At 40.6% G+C, this 18,339-nt stretch overlaps 1 protein-coding gene across 3 annotated transcripts; it reads left to right on the top strand.

Annotated features, from left to right (window-relative positions):
• Nucleotides 1–2,907: 2,907 nt before the first annotated feature.
• ANXA7 (annexin A7) lies at nucleotides 2,908–14,392 on the top strand (the record flags this gene model as incomplete). Of its 3 annotated transcripts, none has more annotated exons than XM_082002217.1 (12): nucleotides 2,908–2,964; nucleotides 5,845–6,043; nucleotides 6,362–6,460; nucleotides 7,568–7,611; nucleotides 8,000–8,102; nucleotides 8,391–8,485; nucleotides 9,169–9,282; nucleotides 10,219–10,389; nucleotides 11,862–12,032; nucleotides 12,141–12,216; nucleotides 13,416–13,528; nucleotides 14,049–14,392. In XM_082002217.1, the coding sequence occupies 12 exons, from the start codon at nucleotides 2,908–2,910 to the stop codon at nucleotides 14,169–14,171; spliced, it is 1,365 nt and encodes a 454-aa protein (XP_081858343.1). In that variant the 3' UTR covers nucleotides 14,172–14,392. The 3 variants fall into 3 exon arrangements, with proteins under 3 accessions (XP_081858343.1, XP_081858342.1, XP_081858341.1); XM_082002216.1 differs by having other exon boundaries at nucleotides 6,353–6,460; nucleotides 7,571–7,611; XM_082002215.1 differs by having other exon boundaries at nucleotides 6,353–6,460.
• Nucleotides 14,393–18,339: the final 3,947 nt, after the last annotated feature.

Raw genomic sequence — 18,339 nt, 5'->3', positions numbered from 1 at the left:
CGGGTGTGGCGCTGGCGGGGACGTCTTCGGCCGGGGGCGCAGGTGTGCGCGGGGCGGGTCCGGCCCGGGCGGGGCCTCCTCCGCTCCGTTGTGTGCAGGGCTCGGGCAGGGCCTGGGCGGACCCCGTGGGGGCCGGGCTGTGGCCCAGCAGCAGCAGAGGGGAGACTTCCGTTTTTACCCGCTGAACTCCTGCCCAACACGCCGAGTTCAGCGCCTCCCCTGACGTTACGCCGTCAGAGCTACATCCTACCGCCCTGCCAAAAAAGCCTAGCCGCCCCCCGCCCCCCCGACTTCGATTTCAGGCCGCCGAGGGGAACCGGCGGATGCTGGCGGATGTTGCGGCCCGCAGCCGCCCTTGGCCGGCGCCGCCGCTGACTCACCCCGGCGGGCTGTGACAGCGTCCGGCCCGCAGCGTGCCCCGCCCGGGGAAACCGGGTGTAAATTCAATTAAATTAAAATCCGGTGGGCAAATCTGTTGTTGTTTTGGTTACACAAGTAGTAATACCAGAGCTTCTGTTCTGCTTGAGGGTGCTTGCGCTTGAGATAAGTGAGGCCATGCGCTATGGCAGCGGCAGTCCAATGTTTACTAAGTACTTAATATTATGTAAGTCACTTAATTTATCTCCTGGAAAACATATCTACACACTGAAAGAGGTTTCCGTAAATGCTGTGTGGTCATAGTACATTTTGAAGAGACTCTTGTAACTGCTGTCAGAGGCAAGTCTCAAATCCCAATTTAGCATCACGTCCATCTAGTTATAAAAGACCTGAAGTAATTGAAGCAGCAGTCCTTACTTGTCCCTTTTATTACTCTAAAATCTTTTTTTTCCCCCAAATAAAAAAGAAAAAAATTCATCTAGATCAAGTAAATGCAAAGAAAACATTTTTATTTTGTTTTTGTAATTCAGAAAAATGACAAATAGGAATCAAGGTCTTGTTGTTAAGAGGGGGTTGATTAAGTGAAACACCATGATTCACAGTGCCTGGCCCAAAAGAACACACATCACAGATTGAATCCTAGAAAAGGAACCAATACAACAAAAGGAAGGAAAGCATTAAACAATTTACCAGTGCACTGTAATTCACAGGTTTACATGGGTGGTTAATTTGCTAGGCAAAAATATGACATAGCCTTGACGGCTCTTTGCTTGAAAATGAGATGTTGGAAACTCATGCCTTAAAAAGCTTTTTGCCAGAGTGTGTTTGCTAGTAAATCAGAGACATAGCTGAAAAATTAATTCTAAATTGAGTATCTTACCAGTAAGTCTAAAATTTGGTATATTTTAATATGGCTAAAAGATTGTTTGGTCCCATTTATTGTACAAATTAAACCTTTTACAGCTGTTGAAACAGCTGGGTTGCTGTTACCAGCTGTTGATTTTGCATCATGAAAAACATAGTAAGATGTACAAGTAGAAATGATACAGTGCACCTCAACAAGTTTTGCAGGCTTTACAATCATGTCTTCTTAATAGTGCAACTTTCATTGCATTATATGAATCTGAAAATCTGAAGAAGTTTTTGTTTGGTTGTTTTTTAATATTCAGTTTTGCTGACACAGTATTTTCCTGTAAGCGGACAGAGTGAAACTGAAATCAGAAGGAAGTGTTTCTGGTCATCTGTTCCTGAAAAGAGTTAGAATTAGTGTTAAAGTCAGAAATACCAAAAAAAATGTGCTGTTGAAAGCGAAATTTAAAGTCCATTCAAGCAGCTGTCAGTAATAAATACTGTACAGGTACTGGTTTAAGGTGTTTTGTCTTAGGGGAATAAATAGCCATCAGCAGTGTTTATGATTAAAGCATAGATTTACAAATACACCTCATGTTGTTCTTCCGCCTTTATTTTTTTGGAAGTGATGATCCAAGTTTATCAGCGTGATACTGCATAGGTGTGCTTCTCTGCAAGTTTTTTTTGTCTCTTGTTTGAACTAACCTACTCAAAGTTTTAACGTTTTCCACATTAAGTCTCAGATGTTTAATTCTATGATCACTATTGCCTTAATGGTCCAACACAGTAAGAATTCTGCTTTCAAATCAGTTTGGTTTTGCCAGTGAATACCTAGAAATGTGAATAATCATTTGCTGTATTGCATTCGTTTTTACATTTCCCCTGTCCTTCGATTTGTGCAGCAAAGGTGCATACTGTCTTAGAAACATGCCGTGAGTAACTCCCAGGCCCTGATCAGCTGGCTGGTTAGCATTAACATGTTTTTTTTTTCCTGCCATTAAATGTTTTGTAACCTGGCTAATGGCCTTTAAACTCCCTGCCCAACTGGTGGGCAACACGGAGGATGATCTCTGTCCCATTCTGTTCCTACTCCCCAGGCCCCTCTATTAAAAATGGGACTAAAATAAAGTTACTGGCAGGAAACAGAAATCTTCTACATGAATGAAGCAATGCTGGGGGGTTACACATGTTTCTATCAAATTATCATTTTACACAGGACAGATAAGGTGCTGCTCTTCTCACAGGAACTGCCCCGTGAGTGAAGGAGTGCAGGGTGATGGGGGACAGGTGCTTGGAGCAGTGCAGGACTGGGGCTCTGCTCTAGCCTGACCCTTCTGTTTCTGTTCTGGCAAAGGGCTCAGCCCTCTCCTGCTGGCACCTCATGGTGTATCCTGTATTTCAGAGTTCTTTATGGAGGTTCAAGCCTCTTATCATGCTTCAATGTCTATCTGACCCTAAATAACAGTGGTAATGAGAACGTTGAAAACGCTTCCTTTCTGAATCCTGCTTGCTATGGTCATGTGTATGGAAAAAAAGCAAAGGTTATGTGGTTTTAATAGCTGACAAGTACTCCTGGGCAATTCTAAACCTGCTAAACATATTGTTCAAGTGATTTAACAGGTAATTAGCAAGCAAATATGTAGCACCTTGACAGTGAAAATACCTTTCTTTTTTCTCAGAATGTCATACCCGGGTTACCCCCCTTCTGGTGGCTACCCTGCTTTCCCTGGTTATCCTGTAAGTATGGCTTTTGAATATGTTTCATTCCTAATGTATTTATATTCTTTGAATACACCTTCTTATTGTGCTCTGCATGTGTGTGAACAGTAGCTGTTCATATACAGTATTCTCTAGAGATTATGGTCTTTGTTTTTGTCTATATGTCCCTGAGGATGACTTTATAATTGTCTTGTAAGAATTCCAAGAAGGAAGTTTAAGATTTCTTTTTTAATGTTGCCTCTTGTTCCAGAAAGGTTTTTCACTGTTTGGTCTTGTTTTAGGTTATCTTTGTCTTGTGAGTTTGGGGTTTTTTTTATATATAGCTAACTATCTCAGCAAAACATTTTTTTAAAGTATGGGTAGTTCTTACCTAAATATGAGGGTCTTTACGTACAGGGTTAGAGGTAATCTCTACCACAGTCTTTAACAAATATTCCGCATACCCATATCCAGGACTTACGGAGATGCTGAACAAACTTCAGTGGCCATTACCCTCAGGAAGAGCTTGGAATGCTCTACTGAAGTAGCCCAGCTTTCATACGACACCAAGTAAATATTTTTCTGAGGATAAAGGACACCGTATCTTGACTTTGACCCCCTATCCTTCAGCCATAGGACTTTGTTCCACCTTCAGCTCATGACTGAATGGACTAAAAATTCCAATGACGCTTAATGGAAGGCTGAAATGTAGCAGGTGTGGCTGATACTGCAGTCTCTTGGATACGCCTGCATCGTTTTTCAAAACTAGATGCAACTATGTGCTTTTATTAGTATGGCACTGATCATACGGTAATTGTGGGAACTTCATATGGTCTGTGTTTTATGTTGTACAGAGCTAGACTTAAGCATGGAGCTTGGATCCCATTAAGATACTAAAAAGCTATAAATGCATGCAATATACATAAATACATGCAATAAATTCTGATTATTTTGCTTTACAATTTACCCTTACTCTCCCTGAAACACTAAAGTCAGTCAGTCACCTAAAGACAAACAAGTTAGAAACCAGACTTTCTTAACTCCAGGTTTTCTTTTCCCCCATAAAGGTTCTGCTGAGCCCTCATGACTGTAGCTGTAATTTAACTATATCTGAAAATGATTTTTTTCTTAGATAGCATCTAAAATATAGCTACCTTCAATGGATGAATTTAAGAGACCCTTTAGATTTGATATCAATGATTCTATGTTTCCTAGTCTCGTTGATGATGCCCAAAGTGATAACCAGTGCAAAAAACCAGTGTGAAATTATTTTTCTTCTCCAATAATGATAGTTAGCTGAGCAGGGCTTTTGAGGATCCTAATTTTGGATTTGTGAATCTAAATTCCATTAAAATCTTTTTGTTGAGTCTGGCAGGGAAAGGTTAGACTGTACTGTTGGGGAAGAGAATATTATATAGCCTGGGCACAGTAATCTGAGGGTAGAAATCTTAGGGCAACCAAACCTGAGGAGAACGTTTGAGCTAGACTTCACAGTTTTGCAGTTTATTTCTGTTTTCTGGGCTGAAGAATGAGCGTGTACTCAATGTAATTTATAACTGGTATTTCTAAAGCTAGTCGGTGAAGATGATTTCCAGCAAGTGAGCAATGAGTGCATACATTATGCTTCATTAGGAAGCTGATTTTAAATACATTATTTTTAAATCAAGTATATGACTTTTAACTTGGAGGGTTTTCCCTTAGTGGTCCTGGTCATTCAAGTAAGTGTTTCTAATGTATGTTAATGCTAATAGCAGCCTTTGTGGTATGACTGGTTAAGTCATACATGTAGCAAAACAAAAGTATATAGGTGTTCGACTTGTTCTTTTTTTTTTTTAAAACCTGTAATAGGTGTTCAGTGTGACTCGGTGGTCCAGATTTAGTCATTGAAAGTCAATGCTTTATAACCTGGATTCCAAATAAAATAAAATAAAAAAAACCCCAAAACCAAAACCACCTCTTTTAAGTTCTCACCATGTAATATTTGAAAATACTGGTTGTGCAGGAGAGGCAGAAGTTTCAAGGATACAAAGCTCTTAAAAGTTCTATAAAAACAGGAGGTGAGCTCCTAATGATTCACAGAGAGCAAGCCTAGCTGAGCTCACCTCTCTCTTCTGCAGGATGAAAGTAGCAGCTTTCCGGTAAAGGACCAGATGTCTTGGTGGTTGACAAATCCAATGTGGCTCAGCAGTGCGTGTCCCCAGGCAAGGAAGGCTAATGACATACCAGGCTTTAGAAAGAGTGAAGCCAGGTTCAAGGGAAATGATTATTCCTTTGTGCTCAGCGCTCACGAGGCCACATCTGGAATACTGTGTCCAGTTGTGGCCTCCCAGTACAACAGAGACATGGTCAAACAGGAGCGTGTGCAGAGAAGAGCTGCTCGCCTGGAGAAGAGAAGGCTAAGTTCAGTCTTCTGCTATGCAAGAAGGAGTGATAGAGACATTGTAGCCAAACTTTTCTCAGAGGTACACAGTGAAAGGGCAGCTGGCAACAACCACAGGTTGTAATTGTAATTTGATTTGAGGAAAACATTTTTCACCAGGAGTAGTCAAACACTGGAACAGGGGCCCAGAGAGGTTGTGGATTCACTGTTCCTTGGAGATACTGAAAACTTGACAAAGCCTTTCATGACCTCATCTAACTCCGAAGCTGGCCCTGCTTTGAAGGTGGATGGGATCAGAGGCCGTCCAGAGGTGCCTTCCACCCTGCCGCACTCTGATTCTGTCAACATGGGAGATGCATCAGAAAACTCAACCAGGAGGCTCTGATCCAGGCTTCAGGAATTCTGCTGCTGCTGCTTCAAGTGCTGAATCTAATTATATAATTCACATTATTATATATGTGGACATTTCGGTAGCTTGAGAATTTTTACTCTCATGTCCTGTTAGCAGGTGTACAGACATCCCATTTTTTGTGTTTCAGCCGACAGGACAAGAGTCCGTCTACCCGCCAGCTGGTCAGTACTCCTATCCCCCCGTTCCTGGAGGATACCCTCCAGCAGGAGGAGGCACGTATCCCGCAGCACCACCAAGCGCTGGGTATCCAGGAGCAGCAGGATATCCTGCCCCAGGGAGCTACCCTGGAGCTCCCCAGGCTGGAGGAATGCCACCTTATCCTGGAGGTAAGATCCTTTGTTAGACTAGCCCTTGGGAGTGATTTCTGGTGTAACCATTCCTTGTGTTTGGTAGTAGTAGTAAAGAAAAGCAGCTTTGTTCAGCGATCAATTTGGGCAGCAGCACGTAGGCAGCCAGCCAGATTGCTGTCTAGCAGTAAGTACCTGCATGCTGATGTCAGGGCCTTGATGGTTTTGTGCCACTGCACAGACACAGAGAAATGAGTCTCTTACATAGCTCTGCTCAATAACCTGGCCTATGTGTCAGAAGTCAAGTACAAAACACTAAGCGTGCTAAAGTCCATCACCTTCTCCTAGCTCCTACAGGCCCTGGCTTTGGTGTGCCTCCCGCTGGCCCTGGCTTTGGTGGCTATCCGCAGCCTCCTGCCCAAAGCTATGCTGGAGGTGGACCAGCACAAATGCCAGGTATGTTATATATATGCAACTTTAAGCATACAAGTTTAAACCAAGAGATCCCAAGATCGGTAGTAACAAATTAGGCCCTTACCTTTGTTACTTGTAGCTGTTGAGGCTTGTATGCTGTGCACCTCCTACCACCTTTGTTGACAAGACCACCGGAGGAGCTGATGAGAACCATCTCTATAGGTGTTACATCCAAAAGGGATGGCTGTCACTGATTAATGGTCATAATGTAGTGATTTAGGTGCTTATCCTTCTTCAGACTGCAAGTATTTGATGAGAACTGTGAAATCCAGAGTCCACATTCAATGTGTAGCTAGCTGTTCTGTTAATCTCAAAGAAGTGGATGCATTTTTCAGATCTGTGTGTTCATAGTGATCCTTGGCATAGTGGGGGAGGTGGAAAGGAGAATGCACAGAATTGCTTAAAAACAGTGCAGGTTTTTTAATGCTTTGAGTGGTCAGTTACTATAAAGATGATTTCTGTCCCAGAATGCGTCAACTGTGTTTGCAAGAAATGCAGAGGAGCAAAACCTTTTTTTAAATAATTGCTTTGTTAACGCTACTAATAACTAAGCTGCTGTTAAATTTATAACAATTGTACATGGGTATCGTGAATAAAAATAAAATTCCAGTACAAAAAAATGTAGCTTTTGTATTCACAGTGCTTTTGATCACAAAATGAGATTCCTTCAATTCTTTGTGCACCAATGAATTCTTTATTGTTTATATGCTAACATATATATAATATGACTTTAAAAGAGCATGGCACAGATGTTCTTCATTTGCATGGACTATATTACCTTTGTCAAAAATAGCAATATTTAATAAGGAGAGATCCTTCTGGTTCCCACAGCTCCAGTAAATACTAAATTTAGTATTTTTAGAATTGCCTTGCTGGCGTATGTACCAGAATGCATCTGTGATTGCTTCTTCCCATCATTCCCAAGGGCAAGAAGTTCAGCTACTGACCATAATAGGTATCATTACTTAGGAAACAGGTTTTGTGCAGTGGTAGGTCTGTAAATGGCTTTATTTTCAGATGAGACAGCATTTAAATAATAAGAGGAGACCTAATTAATTCCTTTTATCTTGTTCTTTAATTTATTTTCAGTAGGCTATCCTAGTGGACAAGCACCATCACCAATGCCTGGTCCGGTATGTGCTGTATCCTCTTCTATAACCAATCTATACATGGCTTCTATGGTTTTAATGTTTTTACAACTGGTTTCCAACAATTTACAGCGTGTTCTGCATCAAGAGTTCCCAGCTACGCTCAGAGTACAACCTGAACAAAATCATAACCCTGTATCTGTGTATACTCGCTCATCAAGTAGGTCTTCATCCATACAGTTGGGTAGAAGCATTGCTTTGGCATTGGTGGGCCAAAGCTGTTCAACACAACTAAACATTGCCCTGATTCTGCATTAGAGAAAAAATGGGGAACCCACAGACAACTCCTTCTGAAGTACTGATTTCAAAGTTGTGATTTAATTTGAATGTATATTGTGCAGGATAGCTAGTTACACATGACTCTCATTTTCAGCCTGCAGCAACAGTTCACTGTACCCAGGGCACAATTCAAGCTGCTCCAAACTTTGATGCTGGAAGGGACGCAGAAATTCTCCGCAAAGCTATGAAGGGTTTTGGTAAGTAAACAAAAGAAGCTTAAATGCTTATCGAGCTAACTTGTTAATGCCATTTTGTCCTTTTCTTCAATTTTTATTTAACCATACTTTTTTTTTCTCCCCAAGCTTTTCAAAAGTCACACTTTCAAAATGACTTGGGCAATTTAATAGATGAAGTTACATAGAAAATTCAGTAGACTTAAATGGTCGTCATTTATTATGTAACTATGCCCAAATGCAAGATTATAAAATATATAATCTTGGAGAGATTATTGACTTCTTACATGAAATTGCCCTTCTGTTTCCAAGGAACTGATGAGCAGGCTATCATCAATGTTGTTGCTAACCGCTCCAATGATCAAAGGCAAAAAATCAAGGCAGCTTTCAAGACTATGTATGGCAAGGTATGTTCACGAGTTCTTTGAATCAGTAAATCCAACCAAACTTTCAGCTGCTGCTTTAACTGCTTGATTGCATTTTAGTCCTGGGGAGTGGTTTGGGCATTTTTAAAATGCACTTCTTTTGGTTATATTCCATGTGTACTGGGGGACATCTTGTATTTAACACAGTGTTGTCCTGATACCTGGCAGAAGCAGGGGTGGAGGAAGGTTGGGGGGCTGGCTCTGTCCCTGACCAAACAAGAAGCTTCTCTGTTTTTGTAATGCTTGCTAGATAGAAATCAAGCTTAAGCTGTCCTTGCATGAGTGTCCGAAACTACTGTGTTTTTTATGCATACAAACCAGCACTGAAATCTGGGGTTTTTTTCCCCATGAGGAGAAACTGAGAAACTGGCTGAGGATTGGTTAGTCATAAAGGCAGAGAGAATTTAATTTCTTCGCTCTCTCGTTTTTGCAACTTGAACTGAAATTTTATAGTTGTGGCTTTTTTCAGGACCTGACTAGGTCCTAATTAGTGAGGAAATAATAAAGAGCTGAGCTGTCTTTATAAGAAATAAAACAAAGCTTTACAGGAAAACCAGCACAAATTTACAAACTTACATAAGTAAGTTCTAGTTTGATCTTTTTTCAGTATATAATCTACATGGCTAAAACTCTCCAAAGCCCTTTTTGTGTTTACAATTGAACAGGATTTAATTAAAGATCTGAAGTCCGAGTTAAGTGGAAATGTGGAAGAATTGATTCTAGCACTCTTCATGCCTGGCACCTACTACGATGCCTGGAGTTTACGTCATGCAATGAAGGTATGGTTTTCTTGTGAACAAAATAGTTTAAAACTGTCTTAAAATGCTCATCCAAGAACAGAGAATACCTGATCACTGCATTGTTGAAAAATCCTGTAGTGGCAAACAAATTTCAGGACTCTGGGGCTTAAAACTTCTTTTCTGCTGCGTCCAGTTCAGTTCCAGACAATTTCTGCAGGATTAGCCAATTCAGGGCAGCCGCCTATCCAGCAGAGGATGCAAAGCTGCAGGACAGAAGTTTATTCTCTGCCACTTGGTCATAATTTTTGCTAGAACCTAGAAAGGGCCAGGGTACCATTAAAACTGTACCACTGTTGAAATTGAAACTACCTACCTCTCCTTCCTAGGAACAAACCATTGTTACTGAAAGATCTTTTTGGATTATCCCTTTTTTTTCCCAAAAGGACAACAATGAAAGAATACTTTCGTAAGGTCAGATGATGCATGTTATCTCTTCAAGTACTAAGACCGCATTAGAGGTTAGGTGAGCTAGTTGGTTTAAACTTTTAACTCAGGTTAAAAAAAAGTTGTCTTGCTTGTTTGAGCTGCAGCAGCTAGCAGGTGGCCGATACTGGAAATGAGTAACTGGCCCCATGTATGCACACAGACTTTCTAAAGGACGTGGAGCTTAAATGAAGGTCTGGCTTTAGTGGAGGCAATAGCCACTCTTGAGCATTTAAAAAAAATTATGATGTAATATTACCTAGAAGCCTCACATAGATCCACTCCTACCTAATCTGTGCCTGAATGGAGATGACCATGCCAGTAAGATCTCACTGAGACAGACTCACATTTTATTCTGGGGAGAGGGAAGCATCTATGAAAAGTTCCTGATGGTCCTCCATGTTCATCTCGGAGAATCTGCTTAATTTCACAGGTGAAGATGACTAAATAGGTAGTGCTTTGTAGTTATGACCTCTTTTCCTCTGCCTACAGGGAGCAGGCACTCAGGAGAGAGTGCTGATTGAGATCCTTTGCACAAGGACAAACCAGGAAATACGAGAAATAGTGAACTGCTATAAATCGGAATTTGGAAGGGACATTGAACAAGACATCAGAGCAGACACTTCAGGACACTTTGAACGATTACTTGTATCTATGTGCCAAGTGAGCTTTAATTTTTTTTGTTTTTGCAAGATAATGGTGTACAGTCTGATTTTGATGCATGTAGTCATAATGGCTCCATAAATAAATTGCTTGTGTATGCTTAGCAAGAGCCAGGTTTTTAAGAAATTAGCCCGTGGCCATTAATTTATTCCCCAATGACAAGATATTTCCTGTCTACAAATCTATAATGAATTGTGTGACCTAATTTAGCGCCCATATTCATCTCAGAGAATTTATGTGTAAATGCTGTATTGGGCAGATATGACCAAGTGGTACTATAACGCAGTGCTCCACACTGCTGTGAAAGCAAGATGCTTTTTAATTTTTGCATACGTTAACAAAATAATTTGTGTGAATTTGACAGGATAACCTTTATGGTATGTAGAATACCTGTGAGAATCCCCTACGAACAAGCTAAGAAGCACTGCAGGGCAAAACTTACCTCCCAACTTATGCCATAGTCCCTTCACATCACCAGAATTAGCAAGGTGCTACTATTGAACTCAGGTGAACACCGGAGCTTGCTTATTGCATATCAATTACTAGGGCTCTTTTTGCATTGAAGAATAGTAACGTGCAGTTATGCAGATCTAGGAAGAAATATGCACTAATGCAGCTTCCCACATTTCTCTGATCAATCTGCCTTATTTGCTGTTAGAATTTCCATGACACTTCTTTATCTCATTTGCCTCTACCTTTGTGAGAGTTCAGCTATGCACTAGGTATTTGGACTAGAAAGTCAAAATCCACAAGAAAGCAAACCTTGAGAAGCTCATGCTGCTAATTTTTATTTTGATAGAGCCAGTACTTTACAATAATTGACAAACACATAATTTAAATGTTGTATTAACCACTATAGACACAATAGTATTAGAGAGCATGTATTCAGCCTACTCAGCCAGTGTCCATCCATGCACAGGGCAGCAAACAAAAAAAACCCAAAGCACATAAAATGTCATGTAAGCCCTACTGACATATTACAACTATAGTAAGTGTTTTCTGGAGACATTCTTACTTGAAATTATCAAATTCTAAACAAAATAGGAGGCCTGAGATATTTCAGGTGTGCATATTCAGTAAGATTATTCATTAGTTTGTGAAGTTTCTTTGCAACTTGAAGCCTAGAAACAAACAAATCAAGAGAAAGTTTACGTTATTAAATAAAATAGAGAATTAAGTACAGTACTTAATTAAAACTATGAGATGGTATGAAGGGGTAAAATTATCTGAGTCAGTATATCTATAGTTTAAAGCATGCCCTACAGATAGGGTTCTGGGCCACTTTTGTATTTGTCACCCATAAGAAATATTAAACCAAGGCATAGTTTTAAAGCAGTGTAACGTATTTCAAACTGGTATTACTCTTCCTGCTTCAAGCTTTGAAAATACATGCTTGGGCTCTACACCGCAAGCAGTTAAAGCACAGCCTTCTCCGCCTAATTTCATCTGACATCTGTTGTCTTTGCTTTTAGGGTAATCGGGATGAGAATCAAACTGTGGATTATCAAAAAGCTCAAGAAGATGCTCAGCGTCTGTATCAAGCAGGTGAAGGAAAACTTGGGACTGATGAATCTTGCTTTAATATGGTTCTGGCAAGCAGAAGTTTTCCCCAACTGAAAGCAACAGTTGAGGCATACTCCAGGGTAGGAGTTGTTCACTGATTTCAAATGAGCTTGGTCAGTGTATTTTAAATTAAGGTTCCACTTGTTACTGCATTTCATTATCCACATATTAATCTCATTTATTTGTAGATTGCTAATCGTGATTTATTAAGCAGCATTGACCGGGAATTTTCTGGAAACGTGGAACGTGGCTTGAAGACTATTTGTAAGTGATATGTTCTTCCCTCCCCTTATCCCCTAGGAATTAAACCTTCTAAACATAATTGAAGAATCCAGTTCAACATGGGCCATATGGCAAAGGAACACACAATCTGAAACTCTGCTAGCACAAAAACTAACTTCAATTATTCAAATTATGTAATTTACACTTAACTGGAGAAAATAAGCATCCACCATGAAGAAGGCAGTTTGAAACAAGGAAAGGCTACAAACAAACTACTAGTCACTTCTCTGGGAAGGCAGGCAACTGCACAGGGACAAGGGTCACTGGTTAGTGCTTGTAGCTGCGTTTTTCAGAGCTCTGCAAAGTAACGCGAGTACTAGCGTAACAGAACTGTGACTCTGGTTGTGTGGCACCTCAACAGAGACAGCTGAGCCACGCCTCCCCCCCCCCAATCTCAGAACCAACACGAACCTACTTTAGGCACAGTTCCCTTTCCGCCCCTCTTCCCCACCACCACCTACCCCCAAAAAGCTCAGCATTCGCTAAGGAAAACTTCAGCAAAACGGAAGTCTTGTTTTGAGTTCACTTTTTCCTGCTGACTTGTTATAGTAAAGCAGTTAAAATTTAGCACAATTTGCTGGTAGTGAGAATCAGTATGATTTACTAATAAATCTGCAGACACCAGTCGCACTGATGCTTACCAATATGACAGTGTTTCTGTAGCCAGAACGGGTAAGCAAAACTTCCCAGATTATATTCTGCACAAGGGTTTTTATGGGAAAAATTCAGCTCTGAGAATCATGTAAAGGAATAAAGGCTGGTCTCTGAGAGGGAACAATCTAGCTGAAACAACTGTAACTACTAGAGTGAGTTCTTGTTGTACATTTCTTAGTGAGATTCTAGCAATGGAAAATGAGTAAAATACCTTTTATCCAGTACTAGCTATCCAAGGAGAAGAACTGTTCCTGATTTACCTATTTGAGATTTAAGGTTTCAGCCAGCTTCCAGGAGAAGTTAACTGCTAATAACCATAAGTTTTCGTGTGAAGGAATAACACATTTGGTCAGCTTGAAAATAAGCTTAGTCCTGTGACTAAGCCAGTTCCTGTAATCTACAGTAACTGGCTCTTCATCAATACCTACCTCCAGCTGTCTACAGCAAAAATCCTGAACTGATCCTGCCAGGTATCACTATACAGCATACAATACAGGAACTAATCCTAAAAATATATTTTATTGCAGTGCAATGTGCTTTAAATCGCCCAGCCTTTTTTGCAGAAAGACTTTACTATTCGATGAAAGGAGCTGGCACAGATGATTCTACCCTCATCAGAATTATAGTCAGTCGCAGTGAGGTAAGAAACTTTCTATGTAAAATGTCATCACATGTAGCAGAAAGCCATCTACCCCAAACCAGCTTTTCACTTAGTCCTTCTTTTACAGCTGTAGAAATCATGTATTGCAATGAAGCTTTTATGGGGTTCAGATTTAGATGAAAGTGTTAAATGTGTTTTAAAGCCAGCTTTTATATAGTAGTTTAATTACCTCTGGCTAGATAGTAGTACTGCTTGTCTTCCTTCTTAACTGTGGTTGCCCATCCATGTAGCAGATAAGCACCTCAAGTTCAGAGGCTCAGCTGAGTTAGGATCCTACAGTCCTAACAAAGCGAGGAGCAACTGCTAGACTCCCCCCTTTGGGAGTGGCTCCTCTGTCCTTAGAGGGACCAGCTGCCTTGTGAGACCTGCAGCGTTCATGGATTGCATATTTCACCCTTGGCATGTCTTCTCTAGTTCGTGAGGGAGATGTGGGGCAACAGTCTAGGAGTTAAAATCATATACTGTGTTTAAGTTTTCTGCCTTTTTTTTCTTTGCATAGATTGACCTTGTGCAAATTAAACAGATGTTCACACAAATGTATCAGAAGACTTTGGCTACAATGATAGCAAGTGATACAAGCGGTGATTACAGGCGTTTGCTGCTGGCAATTGTTGGTCAATAGAAGAGGATTATCATTTTTTTGTTTTCTTTTTTAAAACTAACTGAAGGACATGTAACATGCTTTATGCAGACACTGGCTATCCTTGTGTGTAAAAGAATAATTTTAAACTTTGTATAATCAAATATGCCTTCTTGATGATTCAGTGGGCTTGTTGCACTTACAATTGCCTTAATTTACAGCACATAATATTCTTTATTGTATAATAAAAGATGTATCTTGTCTATTAGCCCCTAAGCCTTAGTCCTTTTGACCCAGACAAAACTACCTCCCCTATGCCAGACTCCTGCATGATAAACACTCTCTTAGCTGAATCTCCAGCACTCTACAAGTTTCTTGAAATACCTAAACTTAACTGCTGAGCTAACCATGGATGACAAAAAAAAGCCTGAGGCTACGGTGTAAAGCATTTTACACCGCCTTAATGTCTTTCCATCATACTGTTGAAAAACATGCTCAGTTTAAGTCACGTTACAGTGACAGTTCAAGTCCTTGGCACAATCTGACTGTAACCCACCACTTAATTTCTTTAGTTAGTCAGCACTAGTGGTTAGTTACCATCATGCTGAAGGCAGCAATGGGAAGAAGTCATCTCGGGTCTAATTTTGAAGTATCTCCTTGTAAAGAGGTGGGTTATACAGCAAATGACTGAGCAATGAAAAAAGCCAGTATCTAAATGCTAACACTACGGAATATGTGTAAATCTGAACTGAAAGCGACTGTGACCTAGACAATATAAATGACTATGTGGATGTTTTCAAAGGATTTAAAAAGAACAGCTTTGAATAGCACATTTTGTTTTTTAGAAAGCCACAGTGAATCTGTCCCCAGCCATAAATGTAACAGAAGCTTCCGGTCCAGCAACGAGCAATGTGTTTCCTAACATTTCCAAGCAACACTTTAACAAACGGTGCTTTTATTATAGGACACCCTCACAGAAACAGCAAAACCTCATTTCTGTTACTCCTCAAGCAAAAATAGGGCTGGTAGAGTTGATTCCAGGATAGCAAACCTTTCACTCTTACACAGCACCGACATACAGGTTTTTGCAAAACAATAATAGATATCAAGTTTACCATACCAAAAAAACTTACGTATTTAACTTACGTCAATGTTCTGCAACCTAAATCTGACTTCAGACTATAAACTTTTTTCTGATACTAAACTCTGAAATACAGTTCAGTTTAAAATTCCTCATCAGATTAAAATTAATTACTCCAAATACAAACAACAGATGGAAGTTGATCTGGGGAGACTAAAAGACATTCCAGTCTGCCATACATTGGTCATCCTTGATGCAAGTACCCACCGATACCTATCTATGTACCTATACATACTTATGTATCTGTATATGTCTGTCAATAGCTTTCCAAGTTTGACCCAATGTTCTCGTAAGCTTTGGTTCTAGTTTCTTTGCTCTTGAGCAAACTTCCTTACAAGTGAAGCTGCTTAGCATTTAATAATTAAAGCATATTAGTGCATCTGTATCATTTTACATGACTGAAAAAAAAATCCCCACCACTTCACTTGTCATTCAGGGCAGAGTATCCATTAAGTCTGGCTCGTACACACTGCTGCTACGAGAAAACGAGCAGGTGAATAGTCCTATGAATGTCCTAATGCCATTCACCCGTTTTATGGCAAAAAGTTACACAAAAAATTGTTAAATGAGCAACAAGGATTAAAGGATTGATAGTGAAATTGTAGGAATAAGTAGGCAAGGAAAGAAGGAACAGATACCCTCTATCCTGCCTCTGAAAAAGCCTTATTTTTCTACATAACTAACCTAATAGCGTTTCAAGGTTCAACATTAGAAAAGAGAAAGCCATTTAAGAGACTGTCCCCCTCAAGAGGTCTTCAAACGAGAAGAGACCTGCCTCTTCCTAAGAGAAAAACAGCCCCAGTCCCGACCATCTGTCTTTCTCCTAGAGAGGCCAATCGTCACAATTCAACAGATGTGACTGCAGTAATTTTTCTGTTTCACAATTGGCATTTAATAAGCTTTGAAAGGAAGGCTGTTGCTTAACACTATAAATCATTTTGGGTGGTAAAGTTTTGTGTTTGCCATTAAAGGTAGACTCTCTGAACTAGGCTGGTCTTCCCTGGTTGGCTCAGCAAGCAGCAGCAAGTTTCTGGACAGCACAAGTCCCCGCTTTAAAACAACCCCCCAAACCCTCCTCCAGCACGTTCTGTCCTTCTGCTTCTGGGTTTGACTAAAACATGTTTACACCTCCTGGAGCAGTCAGAACCCCCAACCCAGCCTTGAATATTCCTCCTGCCTGCCAGGGCCCTGCAGCCAAGTGCACCACAGGCAACAGTTCAATCCAGCAGCTCAGGGAAGAAGTGGCCCATTCCCTGGGACCCACAGGCTGCCCACGGAGCCCAGGGAAGGGCAGGGAAGCTCCAGGGACCAGCCGCACCTCTCACAGCTTTTGCTACCTGGGCCCTTTGGCTGACAGAGCTATTTCCAAGCACTCTCCCCTCCCTACCCAAGAACAAAGGACACACAGACTTTCCCCCACCCCGCTCCTTAAAACACTGAAAGCCGGAAACGAGCAATGCAAACTACTTACCATTTTCTGGGAGGGAGGATATAATTTCTTCTCCCCAACAATGCAAGAATTAGAGACAGCTCCAGGCTCCACCTTTCAGAGACACAGTGGTGAAAAAATAAGTACCTACTTTCCAAACAAAGAAAACCCACAGACATATTCCTGTTACCTGACTACTTCCTCACAGGGCAACAGGAGACACACAGCATGAGAAGAGAACTTGGGTCAAGAACTGCTCAAGAAATTTTCCTTTATGACAGACCTGCCTTCATGTCTGGCAAAAACTACCACAGACAATGGATACTGCGAGGGAATCCTCACGGAAGCATCACTGCAGCTGGGCGCTGACTGCCATCAAAGTACCAGAACCAGTTCTCTCAATGTCTTTCCAGACAAAGATTGAACCTATATTTTCTCCACATACACAGCTCCAGCTAGTCAGAATCACAACTCAGATCTGAGTATAAAATCATGAAAAACACTGTCTTGTGAGGTCGAGAAATTTTCCACTAGCGCTTTCAAGGAGGAAGGGACCATCGCAGCGTTGATCATGTACAAACTGCAGTTGTACTTCGGTACCTGAATACGACATCATACACAGACTGTAGAGCTTGCAAATATGGGGGCGCTTCATAAAAACCCAAAAACTTACCTTTTTTTAACTTCATCTTCTGCACTCAAACTTTGAGAAGAGTTTCCCATTAGAATGCATCTGCAATAAAGTAAAATCAAACATTAAAACTCCCATTAGCAATAGTATGTCACTTACTATTTTTATTTTTTATCTTAATTCTTCCCCTGTTCAGCAGCTTGTCCTTACTTTAAAAAGGACATACCAGGAAGACTAAACCAGGTATCTGTATTCACTGTCCGTCAGTCACTCCTCCGCCTCTGCCCAGAGCAGCCCCACGACACACTGCTGTCTTGGACATTTAGTTCAAACCAACACACAAAACGCAGCTACGCTTAACAGCCTTTCCAGAGCCAACTCACCCTGCTTACAAGCTTCTGCAAACCAACAACGGGTGTCCAGTTCAGCGGACAGAAAACATCTGGGTATTTCATTTATGAGAGAGAACGCAAGACAAGCAGCAGCACTAACAGTTAAATTAAATAGCATTTACATTAAACTAGTTCTCCGCAAGTTAAATCTGACATTTTAGGCTATTTTTTCCAATAGCTTAAATTTTGAAGAGTATTTCTAAACAATTTTCAAGGTCAGATCAGACCTAAGTACGCCAAATAAAACCAATACACAATGATAGGAGCCGCAGCCCATGCACAAAATTTATTGTGTGCTACTGTTTATAAAATACTCGAATAGTTCAGAACATGCATAAAATTTCCAACTTAGGGGTATGTACAGATTGTACTTTATAGCAAACAAAAAAAACCCCAAAACAAAACAAAAAAAAGAGGGAGATGAACTCTAGTGACTTAAGTTTCAAGTTGGGTTCCAGGGGATGAGAAGGACATGTAGCAAATGGCAAAATATATAACAAAGTACAGTGGCAATCAGTACAGTCCATTATTTGTGAACAAATTAGCACAGGGCTTCAATTTTTATTTTAACCAAGCAGTCCTGTAGATACCCAAAAACATGCAATCTCAAGTGTACA

The sequence above is a fragment of the Phaethon aethereus genome (genome assembly GCF_964289735.1).
Source record: "Phaethon aethereus genome assembly, chromosome: 7".
NCBI lineage: Eukaryota > Metazoa > Chordata > Aves > Phaethontiformes > Phaethontidae > Phaethon > Phaethon aethereus.
Note: the sequence above shows the minus strand (reverse complement) of the source record. Positions and strands in the feature narration are given on the sequence as shown.